We start from the raw sequence: 24,826 nt of genomic DNA, 5'->3' as shown, positions 1-24,826 counted from the left end.
ACGTTTGTCTACAAGCTACAGAATCGTGGGGTGTGCTTCATTTTCACACTCTGCAACTTTTCGTTTCGTTTTTTAAATAAATAATAAAACCACAGAATCTGTTTGTTATTTTACACCTGAGGTAAGGTAAGATTTTTTTTTAAGCTACCAAGGACAGGATATTTTTTTTGTCCCAATATAAAAACCTTAGAAATAATAGAAGGTGTACTTTCTTCTTATTACTGCAGCGGGCTTCACTATGCCCATTCTAGTCATGGGTGAAAAGATTTTGAGGCACAGTTCGATACTTAATTCAGTTCTGATTAAATATTATAGCCTGCTATATGGGTCTCTCATTTAGTCCTGACCCAGATGTAGCCAATCTGAATCTCATCCTCCCACTCACCCACTTCCTCATCCACTATGTCACTATGTTTTGGCCCTGCCGTGTCTCAACTTCCAATCCCACTCAAATACAATGTACCCTTGTTCATTCATCCATTCATTGTAGGTTTAAACAAACTGTCCCAGGTTTATTCCCTTACGTGACTCACTGGTCGTATTGGGGGAGCTACCTTAAAAGCATGAAGAAGTTGAACTACACTAAATCTACCTTAGGAAAAAATCTAATTTGGCCAATTAGCTCAGACTACATTATAAGAAAGAAACTGGCACTGGGCATGTGATACCACATTTTATTACAAAAAGTATAAAAGGATAAGTTCAGGATAAGTAAGGGTAGAGTAAAAACTGTCCACTTATTCACAGGTCAAACATGACAAAAAAGGTTTTTGTAGCAGAAACCAAAATCCAGGTGGGGCACTGAGTCTGGCAGGATCTTTGATTATGTATAGTATAGTGAAGGTTAGTTTTACAAACTTATATTCAAAACATAAAATGTCATAGCCAAGTATTCCAGGAAGCTGTAGGTCAACTTAATACTTGCCTTAAAAAACAACCATCCATCCAGGCAGAATTTATTTACGCTGTAAACCACTTTGGATCATTTGACTGGCCAAAAGGGTTTGATTATTGTGGAGAAGCAGCGGTCCAAAGTTTTACCGCTGTATAGTGTTTTTGAAAGACTATACACCAATGAATGTAGCTGAACTACCAGCAAGCTATGATTCCTGAACTTAAACTAGTTTAATTGCATGTAGTGCCTTCATGTCACTCTTCACCTCCAGCGCTGCTCACTGACTCTTCATCTGTGTTGAATTTATCTGCACACAGAAATGAACATGGGTGTCAGTTACGGTTAATATCTGTGTCCTGTGAGCGTCACAGTTTCCCATATAAACATTATTTTACATTTACATATTATATTATTTGATATTGTATACAAGTATGGCTTCTGGAAACACATTTTAAAGATACGAATCACCACACAAAAAGTCCAGAGTTCCAGTGTCCTCCCTTTTTACCACAGTAAACTTACCATCTAACAATAGACAGTCATTGTGGCTGCTTATTTTACTGCACCAGCTGCTGATTTAGATTTCATATTTTCAGTTGGACCGCTGGCAGACAAAAATTGTAGACTGCCAAATCATCTGACATTACACAAACAATAAGACACCAAAAATATGGTGCAATAAAAATCACACAATCAAGGTTGTCTGTACATCTCGGTGCTTGCTACAGGTGGGCGTAGTCTCCAAGGAGTGATCACGATGTAAAAGTTTTGTTTGTGTATCTCTTGCCAAACACAGACGTGGGAAAAAACCTGCTTCTTCTGTGGTATTGCTGAGCAAATGACTCGATCTGCTCAATCAACTGAAAAGTAATGTGGTTGCACTGAGCAGTTGTGAACATATGAGAAACTCTTCTGCATGAATGTGAACCAAGAAATTGGCGCTCAACGTCTTTTTTTCTTTTTTTTTAATTGCACCACTTTGCATGTGGTTCCAACTCTGCAATTCAACATGTGCGTCTCTCTTTTTCACAGCTGACTCTGCTACCGAACATGACCACAGCCAATCAGTGGATGCTGAAGCTGCGAGCCAACGAAGCAGTACACCACATCATGACCTTCGATCCCAACGACAGCAACTTTCTTTATGTCATGACCTCTCATCATGTAAGGTTATACCCGCTGGCATATCAGCACGTAGCGCGACCATGATAACCACAATGAGACCTCATGAATGTCACGTCATGTACATCCTCCTTAAGTTCACTTAACAGAACACTACCATATTTGTGGTTAAGGCAGACATGCATGCAGACCTACATTAAGCTTTCAGACCTGCATTTCAAAGCCAATTTGTTTGATAACAGTTGGGCTTAGGGCGGGATATGGCTGCACCTCTGGCCTTTATGGTTTCTGCACAGTGACAGTGCATCAGTTTGTTAGCTGTCTGTGCTGCTATTAAATCTCTGTGCTTCCTGTCACAGAAACAAAGTTTAACGTGCACACAGAAAATATGCTACAGCTCCTTTTTAGACTCTGACAAAACTGCTGCATGACATTTTTTAGGTAACATTTGCCGTGACATTGTTAAGATTTAAATTAAATTTGGCACTATTATTGGCTGGCATTTATTTTAGCTGTAACCTTTAAACGGATTTACATTCTGAGACCGGCATTCACTTCCTAGGTTCAAACTGCCTATCTGTGTTTACCTACAGCGTATTCGTATTTGTTTGCACTGCAAATAGACAAAGCAGCAAAAAAAGAAGAAAAAAAGGTGGTTGTTAGCCTTAAGAAACTTAAGGAGATGTACACTGCACGTAGGAGTTTACAAATGTGTAATTACATTATCTGAGATTTTTTTATCTGCTTCATTGTAAGCGGATGTCGGTGAAATATATCTGCATTTGGAAAACGACAAGATCAAATGTCTTTGTAGGAGTTATTCAGGAAAGACTGTCTGCAGTTATTATACATTAATAAACACTTTAGATGTCATGATGTGTTTACAGAAAAATTTCATGACATTTATTCATTTCTTTCTGCTGTCAATAAGTGTTGAATGATGACATGCAAAAGTTATGTGTGAGCCTGTAAGCTGGTTTTCATTGTGGGCTTATTATATTATATTCATTTCGTCTGGGTGGTAGTTTAAATCCTAGAGACTCGAAATTGCAGTGATACTCTTACACTGTAGCAGATTATCAAAATTCTTGAGGAGGATCATTCTTAAGTTCTCTTAACAGCCGTCAGCATCTTGGTAACAAAATCACTTGTTTTCCACTTTTTGGCCGCCCTTGAAGATGATTGTGTGCTCATGTTTGCTTCTGTGCATTGATGTGCAGATGCTGAGAGTAAAAGTGGCAGATTGTGATCAGTGGAAGAGCTGCAGTGACTGTTTGGGAGCAGGTGACGCCCATTGTGGTTGGTGCACACTGGAGAATAGGTAAGAACCACAGCACGTACACACATGCACGTACGCACACAAACGCACAAAGACGCAGTCTCTCCTTCTGTTTCTTTAACTGTCATCCTCAGACTTGTTTGTCTGACCCTCCCAGCCTCTCCTTTGGTGCCAGTTAAGCATAATTCAATCAAATTATCAGACGCTCGGTTTCGCGCACACACATGCCACATGCTTTTTGACGTAAAGCAAAAATCTCTGCTTTGAAAAAGAGGTCAGCTGTTTATATGAAAGGCGCATCGATTCCAGAATAGACTGATGGCACAGAGCAATAACGATCGTTGGTCGTTTTATTACTTGAAGCATTTGCATGAATCAAACCCACTGAGGCTTGTTTGCTTATTTTCATCATTTTCGTTTTCAGTTTCAAAATGTCGCCCAGCTGAATGAGCAGTGGCAGAAACCGAGTGTGTTTTGGGGTTGGAAGAGTGTTGTTGGATTGAGCAGAATTGATTTGCTTTTCATTAGGCCGCAGACTCGAGAGTAACATCATTGTTTGGAGCGCTCCCCTGGTTCTTTAGTTGTTTGGGGAGGGAGTGACAGGCTGGGAGCGCCCAGCGAGGAGTGACTTGGCTGAAGTGTAACTGTGAGCGAGTGAGAGTACACTGTGATTAATGTGGTTCTGTCAGGACTGGCTCTCTGGCCGTGCATTCACTGGCTTCCAGGGAGAATATGTGTTGTGTCGAGCTGTGTTTGTGTGCCGGTTGTTTGTCTGCGTGCGAGTTGCTTGGTGATTAAAGCAGATCAGACGAGATAGTGAATTTTGTGATGAGCTGTGCCACGGCTCTGGAGGCTCTTGCATTGCCAGGGGCCATTCAGAGCTGGAAGAGTGGAACTGATGAGTGTTATGTGTTTATGTGTATGTGGTCAGACTGTCTCACTGTCATCTCCCCGTCTCCTCTCCTTATTTATCTATCTGTCGTCTCTTTATCCCAGTCCCTTTCTCGCTTGGCTGCATTTTTTTACCCTTGTGATTCTCGCTGTCTTCTGCTTGGGTTTTTTTTTTTTCCTTTTCCTGCCCTCGTATTTTCCAGTAGCTTTTGAGAATTTAGCCATCCCTCTCTAAACCTCCCTCTAGTCCTTGTCTTCTCCTCTCCCAGTGCCCTTGTCCTCTTCTCTATCCCTCTACAAAGGAGCGTTGATTGTGATGATGGTGGTGGGAGGGAGAGCGCACACTGGTTCTTTTGACAAGGAAATGTCAAAGTGTGTAAGCCTGTGTGTAAGTGTCAGAGTGTGTGACGCTGTCTGGCTAACGGAGACCAGGGAGCTGATGTCATGAGTGTGTGCGTGTTTTTGATGCACTGTTTGGCCAGTCGTACTGGCCGCTGGGTTGGCGCTGTGGCCCCAGAGCCCAGGGGATCAGGGGGTTGATGTGTGGGGGTGGATGGTTTCCTCTATCACCTCACTGTCTCATTCAACTACAGACACTGAGGATGGTGGGGGGAGTCAAGATCTCACAATCTGTGAAGCCACCACTGTCTCTGTGGGTGCCTGCTCGATTTTACGCATGGCGCTGACGTCTCTCTGCACGTCCGCGTGTAGAGTGAGCATGAAAACATATCTGTTCGCTTGTTGGATGCTCCATTGTTGTCTGAAGAAGAGAGCTAGTTCCTCCACCAGAGATAAAGCTCGGTCCTTGATCACTCTTTTCATGCTGGTGCTGGTCTAATCTACCACATGTCACAAGAAAGCACTTAAATATCTTTATTTGAATCAAATTATGCATCACACGCAGTCTTTGCTGTTCACAAATTATCATGCTTATCTGCATGTGCTTATCTCACAGCGACTTTTGTGTGTCTGCCTGTATGTGTCTGTGTCTGTTTGTGCATTTAGAAGCTCATATGTTCTCCTGCTGTTTAACAGTCTCACTGACGTTCAGACACTTAGGAGGTGATGAGTTTTCTCAGGTCATATTTTAGCTGCATATGTTGGCTCTGTTTATTTTAAGGAGCTGTTTGAAAAGCTTTTAAAGTTAGCGGGCTGCAGTGGGGCTGATGATGAGTGCGTGCGTGTGTACCTGTTGTATGTTTATTTGGTCTTCCAGACTGTTAGAGAAAAGAAAAGTACTTTGAATTAATTTCTTCTCACTGTTGCTCTTGATCAAGTAGGTGTTTGAATTAGCAGGTTATGTACTGTTTGCATCCATTTTAAGAAAGAATAAAAAGATACGATCTGAGCAACTTGGTGCATTTTATAAACCAATTGTTTCAGCTCACATGCTGCTTTGCTGATGATCACTTGAGACTGCGAGTCTGTACGTTTCCTGGATGCATGCTTCATTTCATACCAACTGGTATTTATGAGCTATTCAGTACTTAAAGATACAATCTTGAGTTTACTGGATAAAATAAACAAGGAAGATGCCAGATGTGATCTTAGACAGAGAAGAGGATGAAGAACTAAGTTATCAGCTAAGATGTACAAGTTTGCTTAGAAAAATGAATCCATAAAAGATTGGTACAGATACGGTCTTATAGGTCTCATAATCAGGTAAATATAATCTCAAATGAGCAACACAGGATATGTCACACAGCGTCACTTTTTATTTAACAAAAACTAAAAGAAATGCAGAAGCAGTGTGTGAAAAATGAAATGCTCTTAAATATACCGGAAGTAATTCTTTTTGGTGTGACTTAATCACTCTCTCACATTGTTGTGGAGCAATTTGGGCCTTCTCGTCTTTACATCGTTGCTTCAGTTCATTGAGGTTCATCAGTGCACAGCTTTCATAAGGTCTGGATTTTGACAGAGCCATTGCAACACCTTGATTCTTTGCTTTGTCAGCCGTTCTGCTGTAGATTCGCTGCTGTGCTCGGGATCATTGTGCTGTTGCGTGACCTAATTTGGGCCAACTTTTAGCTGTCAAACAGGTGGCCTCACTTTTGACTCTATAATATGTTGGTATACATAGGAGTTCATAGTTGACTTAATGACTGCAAGGTGCCCAGGTCGTGTAGCTGCAAAATAAATCATCACCCCTCCACCACCATGCTTGACAGCTGGTATGAGGTGTTTTTGCTGATATCCTGTGTTTGGTTTTCTCCATATGTGGCACCGTCCGCTAATATGGCCAAACAGTGATCTAACCCTTCCCAGACTGATAAGCAACAGCAGTTGCTTATTTAAAGACATTGTTTTCCTCCTTGGCATTGGCAACTGAGTGCTTCACACCAGTAAATTGCCAAAACATTTGCTTTCATAGAGTTGCTCACACTTGCTGATGATCAGTTAAATCGAGTGTATTTGATTAGCAGCAACTGCTCCCTACCCTCTGAATTCCTGTAGAAGCAGTGATGGTGTACTTTTCACGCACCATTTCTGCATTTTGTCTGAATTTTTATTCAATAAATAAAGACATGGTGTAATATGTGACGTGTTGCTGGTCATGATGGAGTTTCATCTTATCATGACCACATCTGCTAATCAGTTTGAAGCAGCAGACAAATAAAGTGCTAAAAATAGCTGCCTCAGTCGAAATGAATTCTACAAAACCCAAGCAATCAAACAAAATACAAACATTGGTTTCATAAAGTTACTATAATTGGTGAAACTATCTGTAAGCATTTTATTTTAATTGCTGAAGTCAGGCATTTTAAAATGGAAATCTGGGGATTGATTCGCTTCGAGAGCCAGCCTCAAGTGGCTACTGATGGAAATGCACAAGAGGTACTCAAGCCTCAGATTAATTTTTCAGCCCTGGAGGTTTGCACTTGATAATGACCCAAATGGAAGTTGTTTTATTTCATAATCTCAACATATATGAATGATTACTGGCAACTATAGGTTTGCAATAATAATTTCAAAGACATGATGGGAGCATCACACCTCAGTCCCTTTGGAGTTTTGACTGAAGAGAGTATTGACTATTGAGTAAAATGCTATCATGCTAACATTTCCACAGTGACTTGCTTATATTTGGCAAGTCATTGATGTTAATACAATTATTAAAAAACTATCTTTTATATGTGTGTTATGAATGTGTGTTATTAAGAGTCCTTATCTGAGGACATACTCGTTAGAATATTTGATACTAGACCAAATTCATGAACTGAAAAACAGAGAAGTGTTTATTTTCCTTAAAGGAAGTTAAAAAACAGATCACAACCTCTGGCTTGTAAAGCCCTTTATTTCTATTTTTAGTTGAGCAGCTGACCTCAGGCCCCTCTGAGTCCCTCTGTGCTGCTGGGACTGACAATGTGGACACTGACTTTCTCGGACACAAACACTCACGCTTACAGCCGCGCAGGCACAAAAAGACACACTTTATTTTAAAACAACTGTGAAAGTATAGAAGGGAAGTGGGACGTGCCAAACTCATTATGTACCGTGTTAGGTCATTGCTAGATGGGGCCTCTTCTTTTTCTCCTTACTCTGAGGTCACTTTGTCCTTTCAGTCTGCACTGCAGATGAACTGAGCTCTGTGCCAATGGTGACGTTCATTAGTGAAGCAGAAGTCAGGGTGTGAGGCCACCTTGCTTGTTGGGTGCCCTTTTACAATTCTTATGTCCCAGGCATTCATTATACTCGCAGATTGCGCACATACACACGACTGTATGTATGGTACTGCTGACCATGTGTCCAGCGTTCATATTCCTAGATGCACTGTTGGTCCAAACAGACTAAGAATCAGACTGGTAGTTTTGTCATTCTGCTATCTGTAACTGTGCCTGTGGGATGGGTTACCATAGCAATGCATATGACCTAAGGTCAAGTAGTCTCTTGTGTCGAGCCAGCCAAACTGACAGCCAAAGTCTGAATGTGACATTAGGAGACCAGAGCACCTCATAAATCTGCAGCAAGCAGACCATGAAACCCAGTGGAGAGAATTCGTCAACTCCAGGAATGAAATGAAAACACAAACTCACCTCACAAAGAATATAAAGTTGACCTTGAACAGGGGTGTCAAACATGGTTTCATCAAGGTTCACAATCGGTAATGGGAATCACTTTAACAGTCATACATGGTTTATTTATATGCAGTTTTTAATCAAAAATGCATGTCCCATATAGTCCTCACGCCTAAAATTTGAAAAGCCCTCAGCCAGTCAGCTTAAATGTTGTTTGACCTTCAGACCATTTAGTCAAGCAAAATTATTCTGTTCCTTGTGCAGTTCTACAAGGCTACCATATAACCTATTCACAAGAACCAATTTCACAGAACTGAATCAAAATGATGACGCAAACGCCTCATAGCCAGGCTTCTCTTTACCCTCGAAGTTTCTCTGTAGGTAGGACCCAAATATAGACCAGAGGCAGTCTGAACCTACAAAAGACAAGCTTTATCTAAAGATGAAAACAACTCACAGAAATGAGTTGACTTCTGCAGGGCACTGACTAAAAAAAAATCATGAATCTAGTAGAACACAAAGACTTTGGGGAGCAACAGTGGGACAAATAAAAAGGGAGAGACATGACTATTTGCACGCACAGCTGACTGGACGCAGGTGAAACTCCCGAGGGTGTGGTGGGTAGTCACAAAGAAGGGAAACCAGATGCAGGTGCAGACAGGACAAAAGGAGAAACAACCATCAGAAGTAGGAAGATAAAGATACATAGAAAAGCCACTGAACTGAAACTACAACAAAAAGCATAGTACCATGACACCTACTGTTCAGGGCAACATTTTTTGAGAACCTAGTGATGTGCAGGCCGAATAAATTTTTTTTTTTTTTTTAAAAAAGGACCAGATTAGACTTGTAGGCGCTGAGTTTGACACATACGACCTTGAAGTTCTGGATTCACAAACCCATATGGCTGTCTTGTGGTCTAGATTACCAGCTGCAGGAATGATAAGCAGTTATTTTATCATAATCTGATACTGGACGAGCAAAGCAACATGTGCATGGCCTTGAAGTTTAGGCCATACAGAACATGTTGAAGCTCTTCTTCCTGTAATCTAATCTCAACAGATTCAACATGAAAATGTAACACACATGATGTAGCAGATATGATGTTCATTTTGTTTCTTTCTGTCCAGATGTACCATCCAGAAGGAGTGCGCTCAGGGGCTGCTGGCCCGTTCTTGGATCAGCATGGGTGAAGGCCCCCAACAGTGTCCTTCCATGACCCTGACACCCGCTGAGATTAGCATCTCGGCAGACATCAAGGTGCTGTGAACTCGTTGTATGTTATTGTTACCGTCACATGCTTTTCACAAGTCAGACAAGCACTGCTGTTGATCTTCACAAAGTTATGGCTGCAATGGGGACAGTTTATTTAAAGCTGATGTCTCATGACCACCTTTATAATCTGACACCTCTCACCATTACAGCACAGACTATTATTATTACTCGGCTAATAAAATAAAGTGCCAGTGGCGTGTGCTACTGCAGCTTCTTCCACCATCACAACTTCCTGCTTAAAGCGATGCATACGTTTATGTAACGCTAGCATTCATCTGCTTTTTTTCCAGCTTTTAAAAAATGTTGCTGTCAGTGTTCACTCTTTATAGCTACACCCTCAACTCTGAGCCATATGGAAGCTCTTTTATGTTGAACGGAACAACACACAACTGACACACAGAAATATTTGGTAGTCGATTGTTCAACTGCTTTTGAACCTTTGATATATGACTACTGTGTTTGAAAAGCCCTCGTAAGTTCTTTCAACACGGACTAAAATCAAAGCTGGGACTTGGCAATATCTGATCACTGTTTGAATCAAAACTGAATGTTTTGAAGCACAGAGCCTGAAAAATAAAAAATCTGTCTAAATTCTGGAAATCTATATAAGCTAGAAAGATATAAGCTAGAAAATGTCTTGGACTGAATACATGAGTTGATCTGATGGACTATGATACAGAAATGTTACTGTAACCTCAGTCCACTGTTTTACTGGGTTTTTGAAAAATACAACAAGTCAAATGTCAAAACTCTAAAGTGCATCTATATTTATTCGTGCTCATGGTTGCAGGAAGTTATCCGTGCGAATTTCTCCTTAATGGTTTCTACTGACCCAGCAAAGAAATTCAAATAAGAACTTTGCCAGGTGTCTCAACAATGTTGAAATGACATCCTCCTTTGGTTTTAATATGGATAAGAGGCTGGAGTACAGAGTTATAGGCTAAGGCTAGTCTGGTACTTTCAGCTATTCCTTTATTTCACAAGTGGTCGTCACAGCAGATGGACACGCATATTTGATTTAGCACAGGTTTTATGCCGGATGCCCTCCCTCATGTAACCCTCCCATTTGTCTGGACTAGGGACCCGCATGAAGACTACACTAGCTTGTGACCCCCTGAGGTTGGGTTTGTGTCTCCTCCCGATCAGCTAAAGGCTTTTAGCAGCATTCAAAGACTGTATAGGTGCTAGCAGGTGTATATTAGTCCACCACCCAATTTAAGGTTTATGCCAAAGCTACCCTAAATTACCAGTACGGGTAATTACCCAAATCATTTTCTATGTTTCTGTAGTGGTTAATACACCAGTACATGCAAGCTCTTTAATTGAAATGATAATTTTAATTCTAAAATATAATTATTGTTATTACCCATGAATTACTTTTTTTTTTAAGCAGATGATTATTTTTTGATTAACAAGCCAAAATGTGGGGATTTTCTGCCTTTACTGAATGGAAAAATTAGCTTTAGTGGTTGAACGCTAATTTATTTATGACTTCTCATTCAACTTCAGTGTACTGGCTAAAATCTGAGTATGACAGATGATATCATTTTCTTTTTTTTTTTGGCTAATAAATAACAATATTATTTTTAGTTTTAACAACTTTTTTTCACATATTTCTAAATTATTTGTGTTTTCATGTGTTTATAACAGAGGTAATTAGTGCTAAATGGTATTTTATTTAACAAAATTTGGGGAAAAACTTCTTGAATTGATCATAACCTAGAAGCAACGTATTTTTTCTAGTAAATCCATGATAAATGCTCCAAAAAAGGTATCAACATCATCAAAATGGCAAAGAGGTCCAGTTCAGTGACACCTGTTAGCATAGGAGACAAGCTTTATTTAAAAGACTGTATAGGAGCAACACAAAGACACAGATACCTGGTAATTTGTGCTAAGCAACACACTAATAAAGAACTAGAGTTTCACGCTCAAAAAACTGAAGCACTGATTTCTTTGCTGATCTGCACAGGCAGCCATAATATTTATCAGATTTCATTAGCGATGGTCCAAAATGCACCAGCACCACATCTATTATTTATTTTTATATTTAGCTGTAACTAAAATTGGTAAAATGAAATGCAGATTAATAGTAAATAGTGTTTTGCTGCTTTGCAGACAGAAAAATATGTTTTATCAGTTATTTAAAAAGTAATTTGCGGTGACTTTCCAATGTCAGCTTACTCTATAGTATTTGTACATTGTATGTGGGCATGTTTCCAATCACCTTTACCTTTGTACTAATGGAAAACACACATTTAACTCAACTTTCAAGTATACCTGAGAGCTAGTCAGGCTTCATTAGTACCTTTTGTGCATTAATAATGAGCTTACCCATTAAAATCTTCTCCCTTAGCTTTGCAGGTGTTTATAAGTGGTATTTAATGGACCACTACCTTAATCAGACTTGGCAGGATAATATATCCTGGTTAAAAGAGTGACTGCATCACCTACTTATGGGGTATAGCTTCCAAACTATTGTTTTCAGTAATTCTTAACAGTCATTATATCGCGTAACAAAAGATAACAATGTGATAATTAGCTCAGGGAAATTTGACACCTCAGATATAGTTGACCTTTAATTACAGATCATAATTGGACTTGACTCGGAGACGACAGGTCATTAATTGGTTCATTAATTGTGGATATTTGCTTGTAATGAGGGTCAGTGTGGCTGGTCCTCCAGCTGCCGCTGCCAAAGGCATCCTTCATCAACAGGAAACTCCACTCAAGGTTGTCTCCCCAAAAGCAGGAAGCAGCAGGCAGGAAGTCAGGGCCTTAGGCAGGAAATGATCAATTCCACTAAACAATGGAGAAGATTTTTAAGACAAGTAAGCACATGCCGCCGGCTGCTTCAGTTCCTACCTGCTGGGCTGCAGAATATGTCATCTTGCTCCTTCCTCTCTACTTAACAATCCTTGCCTTCTCCCACCATCCCACCCTTAGTTTTCTCACATTGAAATCATTTAGCTGAAATTCAGTCATGTCAGTGAGGTGTTATGTTTCTCATTATACGTCTGTCATACTTCATCACATACCCAGATTTAGATGTGAATGTAGCACTGTGCCATCTGTTTCTTCATTGCACATTAGTTTCTTTATTTCTGCTTAAACTCTTGAACAAAGTTGAAGTAATGCCAACACCATTCGCTCTCTGTTAAGGAGTATTGGAGTCGATGTTTGTGCGTTCGGGGGATTCAGGTTTCTAATTAATTTTGATGAAGACGAGCAGCTATTTATATTGCTATATGTGTTTTTGCCACAGGATGTTGGCATCTTGATAAACGGCAGCGTTCCTGATCTGATTGGTTCCCGGGTGGAGTGTGAATACGAGCCGGGGGTTTCTACAGTCGCCACGGTGCACCTGGACTCCGGTCCCTCTCAGATCCAAACCTGCCCTCTCCTCCCTCGAAAAAGCTATCAACCAATCCTCCCCGGCAAAGGTGGGACTGCAAACAGGCAACCATTTGGCTTTTTTTTTTTTGCTAAGCTGCCAGCCATGTTTTTCCACACATTTCAAGGACAGTTATGGTATTTGAGTCATTTTTTTATACGAACAAATCCAATTTCCCCTTTCATCTCTTCAAAAAGCGGCAAAGTCAGTGTAACGTCAGGATGTACTGTTGTCTAGTTTGTGTTATGAGGGCGATATCATCTCCAGCGGTTGTCACATACGCTGTTGTCTAGTTTGTGTTATGAGGGCGATATCATCTCCAGCGGTTGTCACATACGCTGTTGTCTACATTCTTTTGTTTCTTCAGATCACCTGACGGTTTCTGTGGCGATAAAAGTAAATGGCACATCTGTGGTATCTGGGAGCTTCATCATCTATGACTGCGAGAGGACTGGAAAAATACATCCGAAGACACCGTGAGTCACACTTTTAATATCACTTTGGTTTATCTCAAATTCTTGATTTAACCAGTTAGTGATGCGTTTACACGCAGTCACATTTGCATTGATGCAGTGGTGAAATTTACATTTTCTCAAGTACTGTTCAATTTTCAGGAAGTATAGTTTATACTACTTTATATTTATTCCTCCACTACGTTCTTTATGCAACCCTTTGCACTTCAACTTTCACCAGATTTAGACACAAAATACTAGCATGATTAGGGTTTTCATGTAAATTAAGCATATGCTATGTTAGTGCATTGTTAAGGAGCAAATCAGTGTCTCCATGTCCTTATGAGAAAAGCGCTGCTTACTTGTGATCACTTTTGCCGCTTCACATACCCTTATCTGTTTAAATAAGTATCTGGATATGAATATTGAGCATCTGCATTTGGAGGACATGATTATTGGGGCCTCGGGCTTTTGGTTCTGTTTGCTGTCCAAGTATCAGGCAGCTAAACAGTTCCTTTAACCTCCCGAGCCTCCTCATCCTCATATGGTGACATTTTATTTGGGTTTTTCTACATCTAATACTTAATACTACTTCATACTACTTTTTTTTTAATTACTTCCAATCAAAGCTTGTGCTTGTTTTTTCAGGTTCAACTTATTAGGTCTGCTATACCTTGGAGAAATTAAAAATCCATCCAAAATAAAATTTGGGCTTGCAGGATGTTGTGTAGTAATTTGCAATCTTGAAACCATGAACTATCATGTGACAATGATAAATCATTTTTATTAATTTTTGAACTGTGCAAAGGTTTTAAACTAACCCTAATTTCTTTTAAGGAAAGTGGAAAACAGGGTTATTGAAACATGTGCAAGTATACATGGAAATACAGTTTATAAGAAAAAATAGAGTGTTAATAATTCTTGAAAGTCAGTGGGTATGACCACCTGGACTCTCTTAGGCAAGCCTTCTTATAATTTCTTCAAGTAGTTCTCCAGGCTTCTCGCAGGACATTCAAAGATCTTCTTTCAGCGTTGGCTGTGTTTTGTTTCGTTCTCTGTCAAGATGATCCCACAGGGCTTCATATTGCTTTGTGTTGAGTTTGAGGTAGATATGCCAAGGTTTTGGGTAATAGCTCTGACGGTACAAAAATACTATTTTATGCCTGTCAAATTGTGTTATCTTTGGCATTTTTCACAGATGAAACTAAAAAAAAATGGGAGCAAATTGTGTTTTGCAACAGGCTGTTAGTAACAAAGTGCTTAAAGGTACAATTACCTGGTCACTAAATTGCCTCCCTGGAAGCTAAATGTGAAAAAAATGAGGGGTAGCTCATTTTGCACAGCACCTTGCAGTCTCGAAAAATGAACGATGCACAGGTTCTGTGTCCAGTAGCTCAGATATCTGTAAGTTGTTAGCAGTTCCACCAAAGAGTTATTGATGTTTTTTTTTAGATAACTGTTTGATCATTTAAATTATTCAGTGTTTTACAAAAAAACTCAAACACGTGAATAGTTCTCTTCTTCTTTGATACCAAATTACGTGTTACTTAGCTTTCACGAGTTCTCAGACAAGACTGCTGAACCGTGTAAACAGCTGAAACTAAGTTCACCTGGAAGGTAGAATAATAAAATGCTATTAGGCTCTGATGCATCAGTAATGGTCTAATAATGAAGCAGCTTAATAGTGTGCCACTCACCGGGGACACATTTCCCCATTATGAGGTCTTTGACTTAATTTTGCTCATAATATTTCTTTAATTTGCACAATTATTGCAATAAATGAGATCCTTTGAGTAACAGAGTATTATTACTTTATATTGATGCTTTTACTTAAATAGTGGATCAGCTGCTTCAATATGCAATAAATTTCCTCAAAACAAACCTTTAATGTTAAATAAATCCCAGTGAAATACAATTATAGTGATCTCACAGCAGCAAATGATTGCCACCTCCATCCCCAGCCACTCCCTCTCATGTTTTTTCCCCTGTTCTCTATTTAGGCCTCAATACTCTCGACGTGTCTTCAAAGGCTTATTGTGTGTTTTGCTTGCTCCAGGTTTCCCAGTGCAGGATTAAATTTGAGATTAATATGCTGTAAACATTAATCCAAGGGAAATTAGATATGTGTGTCTGGCAGATCATGTCAGTGTTTGTTTATATGAAAGACTGTGACTTGTATGGCCCGGTTACTGGGAGGGTTTACTCATATCTGGAAGCAATCCAGCTGGCTTCCTCCTGCATGTTGGACCATGTCAGAGGATCGGCTCTATCTGATGGGCAGATCTCAGGTTTAGAGGGGCATCTGTGTGTGTGCGTGTTTGTCTGATTCCCGGAGATTGAGAAGGCGTTTGATTTGTCCCTTTTGTTCGCTTTTTGAAAGCAGTTTCGAGGTGTGAACACTGCAGTTGCAGGTACATGTGTGCAAGACTGCACCCAATATGTGCGCGCGGCCTCAGTGCTCGGTGAGGTCCAGGAGTGTGAAATTAGATGGTGGTTTGTTGAAGGTGATAATGAGCAAAGTGCCATTCTCACAGGATGAGCATTCTGCTGTAATGTGCGGATCTGCTATACTCTATCTGGTTTTAATCACTGCATGCTGTTTTGTTAATAATCCCTAAAGAGCCGCTCATTCTCAGGGAAACCGGATAGTAGAGGGTCTTTGTTTTACGCTTTATGAAAAAAGCCATCACTCGGGTTTTTCTTATGTTATTAGATACTGACATCTGAACGTCTGTGTAAACCATCAGTGTCACGCAAGCACCGTTAAAAGTGATTTGCTGCAAAACTTATTCTCATATTAGAAAATCTGTCCTGTGCTGTCTCATGCTACTCTGGTGTGGAAGCAAAATTACATTTCTGCAAGGTGTCAGTGGAGGGTATTTTATTCCAATTCATTATTAATACACTGTGCAAAACAAAGTGAGACAATGTCTCCTGTGGCATTCTGGCTCTTTGTGGTAATGCCAGACTGATGTGATCAAAAATAAACTGATTCTTAGTGCTGCAAAGAGCTAATTATCTGCTAATCTGCTAATTGTTTTCTTGAATAATCAATTACTGATTTGGTTTGTGAAGCGCAGAAGCGTAAGTAAGTAAACTTTATTTGTGTTGCACTTTTTGAGACAAAGAACAGTCACATGGTGCTTCACAGAAGTGTCAATAAAAACCAATCAACTCTTAAAGAAAAGGGAAACATGCACAATTTAAATGCCGACCTGTTGATGTTAGATTATTTTGACAGAACAGTAATTTAAGGGATTAATCATTTACCAAAATAGCCGCCCAATAATTTTCTCTTGATGAACATTTCAATCTAATTAATTGAGTTTTTGTTTCAGGTTTAGCAAGTTCAGTGAATTAATGGTTCAGTGAATTATTATAAGCTTTAATTGTCTTTGTTCAAAACACAACACTGTTTAGCTGGGAGCGGGGGAAAATCAGATTAAAGGCGAAGGAAACAGAGGCACATCTGCCAAACATTTTACATCATCTTCAGTCAATAATCAAAATATATTAAATAGTAAAAAACACCTCAAAAAACAGATTTAACCCTGGATAGCGTAACCACAAAACAAATGCTAGGCTTTCTTTTTATATTCATGATAAGTAGTAGGTGGTTGAATACTATTGATGCATTTTTATTACTCTGTACAAGGCTGAGACTGTAGGAGCCGTACAAGAAATCCATTAGTTAGTGGGTGTAATTTAAGCCCGGTACCTTGCATGATTTGCATTCCCATTTCTTTCTCCCTAGTCTGTCCCAACTCTTCGGCACTCTTGCTCCTTAATATAATCTCTTATCAGAAAGATGCAAATAAAATCGTAGTAAAACAATCTCATTTGAGGTCGTGAGCGTACCGCAGTGACAGCTGTCCTTGAAAGACTGCCAGTTTTGAGCTCCAGTGTGTAAAGCCTGGATCTAAAACACATGCTAGAAAGTCAGGCTTAATAGCATATATGTGACAAGAAATATTTAGCCAACGCTTGCAATAAAGAGTATTACTGAAAGTATAAAATCACTTGTGCAATACCATCTGTGGTTTAAAAAGTAGGCGAAAACACGCCTGGTGATGTTATACAGTACTTCCCCTTAAATTTGCAGCAGAAAGCATGTGTTGCAACCATGCCAAAACCACTTTACGTGACAGTGTCTAAATAAATGTATTATTAAGTTGCATTCAGGGTAATGTAGCAGAGCTTGAGCTTGACCCATGCTAGTCACCTAAATTTAGAATATTAGAATAACTAGTGACCATAAAACATTACGACACTTTCAAAATGGTCACCGGGCAAAGTGTTAATGACAACCAGACCAGGCATTCCAGTCTCACCACACAGCCCAGTAGGACAAACACCTATCCTGCCCTCTCGCTCTCATTATGTCTCTCAGCCACGCTCTCACTCTCAAACACACACACTCTCGCCGCTGTATTTGCTTTTTGTGTCTCAAGTTTGGAGCATGTCTCTTTCCTGCTTCTCTTTTTTTCTCTCTCTGTCTCTCTTGCCGTTTGCTCCCCCCCCTCCCCCCTCTTTCTCTGTCGTCCCCCCTGAAACTGATCTTTTCTTTCAAACGTATTTCTCTTTGACAGAGATGTGATTGAGGATGTGTGTTTAACCGCTGTGTCCACTGAGGCCCTGAGAGTGCAAGCCTCACTCTTTATTTGTGTGTGTGGTCATTATGAGTTGGGGAGGGCAGTTTCACAGGGTATTTACTGTCAGTGTTAGATGAAGCAGAGAGAGTGTGTGTATGTGAACAATCCTTGTGTGTCAGTCTTAGTGTGTGTGTGTGTGTGTGTGTGTGTGTGTGTGTGTGTGTGTGTGTGTGTGTGTGTGTGTGTGTGTGTGTGTGTGTGTGTGTGTGTGTGTGTGTGGTGGTTTATAGGTGTTTTAGTAGGACAGAAAGGGAGTCAGGGAAAACAGAAACTGTGCAGCTGATAAGAGCCTTGAGGGGTCCGTCTGCTTTTAATCAGAACACACATGTTTCAATTACATATCTACATCCTCTTGCACCCACTTCACTCCCCCCAATCTAGAAACTCCCTTAGAGTGCTGTTATCACTGGAGGCACTATCATTCCTAGTGTGGGACATCTGTCTCTTCCCAGAGGCAGCGCAGTGACTCACACTTTACTCATGCTCATAATGTGCAGTGGAGATGTTCCAGTTTAGGCACTTCATCTGAAAAGACATATTTCTACTCTGTACACAGAAAGCAAGGACCTAATATCCACATATCCACAAACACCACCCTGTATCATCTCGACTACATGTTAAATGGTCTCAAAACTAAAACTGCCTCATATCCAAATATCACTGTTCATTCTTACACTGGACCAAGAAAGGCTCATGTGTATTTTTGCATATAAATCAACTTTTCATTTTCTAAGAGAAATTTCTATTTTGAAATATAGCATATATGTAAGATATACTTATATTATCAAAGCAGATCTTCTACGCCCCTGTTCTGTGTTATTGTACAAAAAAGTGCACCCTGTGCAGAAGCAGTGTGGGGGGAATTAAACACACCCATGATTTAACAACTTGTAGAACCAATAACTTTGTAATGTGAGGGTTTGTTATGTGGTTCTGAATTCAGCCCCAGTGTGACCTCGCTAACCAATCAGAAGCCAGGAAATCCTAGACTTTGGTAAATGCAGGAAAACCAACTAGGCAAATTCAACACATAATTATTACAGCTTTGAAAGTGCAGGTGTAAACATTCAAATATGTAAACATGCAAATATCAAAACATGTAGCTATCAAGTATAAATGAATGTTGTTTCACTTCATTAAGGCCTTACCATTTATGCACAGCTCTCTTAAGTTGCTGCCTCAGGATTTCAATGTAGTTGAGGTCTGGGCTTTGACTGAGCCATTGCAACAACATGATTCTTTTCTGATCCACCGATTCTGTTGTAAACTTGCTGCTGTACTTCAGACAATTGTCCTATCGTTAAGCTTTATCTGGTGTACAGATGGTCTCACATTTGACTCTAGAATACTTTGGTATAAAGAGGACTACATGCTTAAATCATCTACCCTTCACCACCATACTTGACAGCTTGTATAAAGTGTTTGTTCTGATGTTTTCACTAAATGTGGTGCTGTGCATCATGGTTAAACATCTCCTCTGCTCAGGACATTGTTCCAGGAGTCTTGCGGTTTGCTCAGATGTGAGTTTACAAACCTATGTTGTGCTCCCATGTTCTTCGTAGAGTAGAAGAGGCTTTTACTCTTCCAAACAAGCCATACTTATTCAGCCATTTTCTAATTGTGCCATAATTAACTTCAACATTTAACATCCTGACTGAGGCCTGTAGAATCTGTTGGTCCACGTCAGTCCAATTTGCTGGGACATCCATTCCTGGGAAGACTTGCAATTGCCTTGAATGTTTTCCATTTGTGAATAATCTTTCTCACTGCACAATAATGATCTTGAAATTGTTTGGATATTACCTTATAACACATCCCAGATTGATGGGCAGCAACAGTCACTTCTTTAAGATCATTGCTCATGTTTCCTCCTTGGCATTATGGTAACACACACCAGAATGAACCAGACCAGCAAAAACTCTACCAAAGCGTCTGCTTTTATAAGAAGTGTTCACACTTGCTGGTGATCAGTTAATCGAGTCCATTTAGCAGTGAGGGTAGTGTTTGTATCACACTACTTCTGCATTTGTCTTAACTATATATGACCCAGTTAAATATATCGGGTGCTGTGGTTCTTCTCAGATTGTAAACAAGCAAATTTAAAACCTGCTAAAGAATATTTTTATTATGCTTTGATATGTTAAAAAGCTTAAAATTGGAAGAGGGGATTTTATTTATACAGTGACTGTAAATAGTTTACTTTGTTAATCCCTAAAACGAAACTGCCATGTTGCAGCAGCAAATACACACAAATACACCACAAAAGTAGACGTAAGGCCAAAAGATCAAGAAAATACATGCATGCAAGGTACTAGAGTCCTAAAAAGTAATGAATGAATACATGTGTAAAAAATAGAATATATAAAGAATTTCAGATATTTGAGATACTTCTACTGTACAATAAACTCAGAGTGTGCAAATAAGCACAAGAGTGATTGTGCTGTGTGTTTTTATTCTCCTTACACTTTCTAACTGCTCTACCTTGTGTGTGTGTGTGTGTGTGTGTGTGTGTGTGTGTGTGTGTGTGTGTTTGCTATCCCTAAGCTGATTTTAGTGAAAAACTGTTCACAAATATAAAGCCCTTTCATTTTTTTCTTCTTCTCTAAATTAGAATCCATTTCTTGTGCTGCTGTATTCTAAGTATACAGCCGGAGGAAGCATATATGTGCATAAACTATTTTCATCACAGTAATGCAATGTGTTTTAATAGTTGCTTGACAATTTTAAAAAATAAGACAGGCTTTGCAAACACTGGCAGCATGTGCTAGTATGATAAATTTATTGTTGACTTTGTTCTTTTCACCAGAATTCAGACTGATCATTTCAAATTCAACCAAGGTCCAGCAGATAAAAACCTCTCTATAAGCTCTGGCCAGCCAAATCTTATTTCACCTAGACAGACATCTTCAGCTGTCAGACGAGTCACGCCCACCCAACAGTTTGCAAGTGCTGTGCATGTTTAACCTGTGCATGTGGGCTTGTCTCAGATCAGCGGGTATGAATTGTATAGACTCTACAAGCTGCTGATGGTTTTAGTTGCCAAAATATCTTCACGTAGGCAGTGTAACACTCAGACTTGATCTCACAAAGATATAAATACAAGCAACAGCATGCTCACACACGCATCATCATTTACCAGTCTGAGTGTTTATTGAGAAGCGCTTTGTTTCATCTCAGCAGATTTGGCCCTGTGTGACCTCTCTGCTGGCTGTGTTGTAACTGTGGAATGAATGCATCTGAATGTGACTAATCATTACTTCCTTTTATTAAAGCTAAACTTTGATGCCTGTAATCAGGTCTGTCTCTCTGCACTGCTCTCCAAATGAATCACAAACCAAACTTTTGAAAAACACTCTTCCCTGAATTGGAGTTGATCACAGGGAGTAATTGTACAGAGGCGAAAACAGGCTTGATTTGGCAATATTTTGTCCTTGTTTCTCAACTCTTTATGTGTATGTGTGTCACAGATGTATGAGCTGCCTGAGCACAAGGTGGAAGTGTTACTGGGACCAAAACAAGCACCTATGCGTCTCCAGTAAAGATGACGTGAATCAAAACCTGCTTGAGGTGAGTAATGTGTTTAATCCACCAATCAGATGCCTCGAGGAGCTCATGATATTAAGTTTTCTAGTAATCAGAGCCTCGGTAGTAATCCAGACTCCACTGTCCAAAAACACTAAGTGTTCTGTAATGGTCTGAGTCCAGACGGGTTAGGCAAGAGTAATGATGTGGTAATTCAGTGTGATGTTACAAGTGTCACAATTACACTTCGTACGAATGTGGAAACCAGCTACAAAGTCTCAGAAGGGTTTGGTTTTAGAAACTCAGACCAGGCATCTTAAGTTTCTGTTTTTGAAATGTTTGTCTGAGAGGATAAATGGAGTTGCTGTGCTTTGATTTGGGCTGGAAGTAATTTGACTGGTTGCTTGATACCAGCGAAGAGTTAAATTAACGCCTACATTTTCCACCGTAGGTTTCTATAGCCCTTTATTTTGCAGCTTGCCTGTACAGTACAAATGAAACTGTATGTTTGCCAATGTCAGCTCCCGTAGGGTGTAAAGTATTTTGTTAAAGCAAACAAATCATCAAATCGTGTAACATGTTTGGCACAAGAGAATGAAATGGCTATAAAAGTGTGAAATTTATCTAAAGCTTCAAGTGTAGCATTGCTGAAGCCAATTGAAGCTCCCCAGCCACTGTCCTTTTGGACATAATCCTGACATCATCAAGGCCTTCGAGGTCAGCCACTGTATTATTTCTGTCCCCTGTGTAAATTTATTGTGTAGCCAGATCCCATGGCCTGCTTGGCCCAGCAGACTTTGGGCCTCGGGGCACACACAACTGGTTCCAGTTAAAAAATGAAAGGATGTGACTCAGTCCTGTGGTCAGCTGCTGGTCAGCAGTGTTTAAGTTTTGTATGATCATGAATGTTTAACACTCGCCTTTATTTCACAAGATCCCCAACAGAAGCAGACAACTGATGTAATAAAGACATCACAGCATTTTTTTTTTTTTTTTTTTTTTTTGTACAAATGCAATAAATCCCAGTCGGGTGTGCTGTTTCAGATCCCAAGAAACTGATAAATAAACAAGCCAAGCACAAGAAACTCTTAGTTTTTAAGCCAGTTTTTATAATTAAAATTCAAGGCTCTTTTTAAACCTGTAAAAAGGTTATTTTGATGTAGGTCAGACTGACATGATGAGGTGGGTTTTTCCCATTCTGCTGAGCTCATCGCACTGTCCGGTGGGTCTGCTTTTCTAATCCCTCATCATCTCTCTATTTGAAGCTGTTGTTGTTTCCTTTAGAGGAAGGCTTCACCCTCTCATTTCCTTCTCATACAGATAAACAGGACAGGTATTTTGAGGCACGGATGTGTGCATTGGAGCTATTGTTTTCTTTAACTCCTATATGTCACTTCCTCCCTCTTCACCACAGAATGCCGCTTCCTGCCCCAGCCTGGTTTCCTCTGAGGTTACTCCATCGCCATCAGGAATGGTCCAAGACTTCACGTTATCCCTCAGCAACATCCAGGAGGTATGACACACAGCCTCCAGCTATAGAGCTGGACTTGGACTTTGTCCAAATTGCGTGTTGTGAAAATGATTGGAATAAAACACAAGCATATGGTGTGTTTGCTTCAAGCTGAGTTAAACACAGATGGATATTTGTGTGTTGTGATTTGGGTCAACGAGTGAGTAAAACTGGAGTGATCTGCTTGTTGTAAGACGGAGATTAAAAAATGAAGAATGAGCGGTTGTCTTTATGCTTAGTTGCTCGCTGCTCAGCTGTCTGGGCCCACCGTGCCTCTGGTGACTCGCTGAGTTGTGTCTTTGTCAGCACAGCGTACAATGTGCAGTCGGTCTGAGGCAAGCACGCACACACAGAAGGCAGCGGCTTTATTTTGCATGGGCTCATTATAAATTCAGCTAGTCCTTCCAGATCAGTTGTTCAAACGCTTATTCTCATTCCTAATCCACATGGAGCCAGCCAGATGCCGATCCTGCATCGCTGATAAGGACACAACTAGTATCTGCTAAAAATTCCAGTGCTGACTGGTTGCCAGGCGTGGTCAGTCACACGCCTAACCCAGGCTGGCCTCTCAAGCCGTCTCCTGGTGTGTTGCTATGGTGACAGACATTGAGTCACATACACCCCCCCCCCACACACACACACGCATACGCACGCACACACACTCTTCCTTAGGGCAGCGTGAATGTGATTGGCCATTCACGCTGTTTATTATGAAAGTTTATCCAAACTGACATTGTTTGACTAATGCCTTCAGATTGTCGACAAGTCAGCAGAGCAGGAAATGTTCTGCCAGTCAAATTCATTCTCCCCAAAGCATCACCATCGCTCGGATCCTTCTGGGTTTTGTTTAGAATTTCAGTTTGGTTCCCACACTTCTCCGTAAGGACAAACCTAAAGGATGTTTAAACACGGTCTCACACAGCCTCTCTGAAGCATTAATGAACAAGCAAGAGGTTACAAGTTTGTTTGCTGTTATATTAGTTCAGATCGAACATAATTCCAGGAAGCCTTTCAGTAGCATTTCATTGCAAGTGCCCCCCCACCCCACACACAAAAAAAGAGCTTCTCCGGTGTCAAAAAGTACAGCGAAATAGCAGAGGCCTGGAGAGACTGAGTAAAGTAGACCAATTTAGGGTGGCTGGATTCACAGACAAATTACTTCTCCCACTTTAGGCACTTATCCTTTACTGCTCTTACCTATCTGAGCTTCTTTACGATCTTAACGTCACACATCTTGGCTCAGTAAAACTCGGGGCTTTCATTTTGTGAAGAATGAATTCATATTCATTACTCTGACTCCCAGATGACTTGCTGAGATGTGGGAGTCCAGATGTTTATGAATATGAAATTTGAATAGATCACATTTTTCCTGGCAGGGACAATTATTGTGGGTTATTTCAGTTTCCTGGTTCTCTTTCCGAGTTGTCAATTGTTACCAGACAGTGATTGAGACAGTGAGAACAGCATGTTATTAGGTTTTTTTTTCTGCTGTTTTTGAAATGCTTTACTTTTTTTTTTAAAGTAAGTGTTTTTGCGTAACAGAATGAGAAGCTGGAGTGTGACTTTGGAACAGAGCAGCGATATGAGGCCACATGGCTGAACAGCACGACTGTCAAGTGTAGTGGAGTGACGGTAAGTACAGACGATGACCTACCAGAAATGAGCGAGTTTGCCAAGTCTGAATAAACATGCTTAAAGCTCCGGCGCATCTACTGTGCATTTACTGGTTCAGTGGGTTCATTATTGTTAGCTTTAACGCTTATTTGTAACTTGTTTTTGATGTAATTATTTTAAACCCTTGTTTAAGACTTGGCT

General features: G+C 40.2%; 1 protein-coding gene across 1 annotated transcript in view; it reads left to right on the top strand.

Annotated features, from left to right (window-relative positions):
• The window catches only part of plxnd1 (plexin D1), a 71,597-nt gene that overhangs the window by 8,163 nt on the left and 38,608 nt on the right, over positions 1-24,826 (top strand). Inside the window, exons 3-10 of the mRNA XM_085443855.1 lie at positions 1,928-2,059; positions 3,238-3,338; positions 9,337-9,466; positions 12,747-12,924; positions 13,243-13,351; positions 21,447-21,546; positions 22,916-23,014; positions 24,554-24,643. Coding sequence (XP_085299981.1) covers positions 1,928-2,059; positions 3,238-3,338; positions 9,337-9,466; positions 12,747-12,924; positions 13,243-13,351; positions 21,447-21,546; positions 22,916-23,014; positions 24,554-24,643 — 939 coding nt within the window. The remainder of the gene's footprint in view (positions 1-1,927; positions 2,060-3,237; positions 3,339-9,336; positions 9,467-12,746; positions 12,925-13,242; positions 13,352-21,446; positions 21,547-22,915; positions 23,015-24,553; positions 24,644-24,826) is intronic.

This window comes from Copadichromis virginalis, linkage group LG20 (assembly GCF_057382275.1).
Source record: "Copadichromis virginalis isolate Kocher_CV1m ecotype Utaka linkage group LG20, C_Virginalis_male_GT1.1, whole genome shotgun sequence".
Taxonomy (NCBI): domain Eukaryota; kingdom Metazoa; phylum Chordata; class Actinopteri; order Cichliformes; family Cichlidae; genus Copadichromis; species Copadichromis virginalis.
Note: the sequence above shows the minus strand (reverse complement) of the source record. Positions and strands in the feature narration are given on the sequence as shown.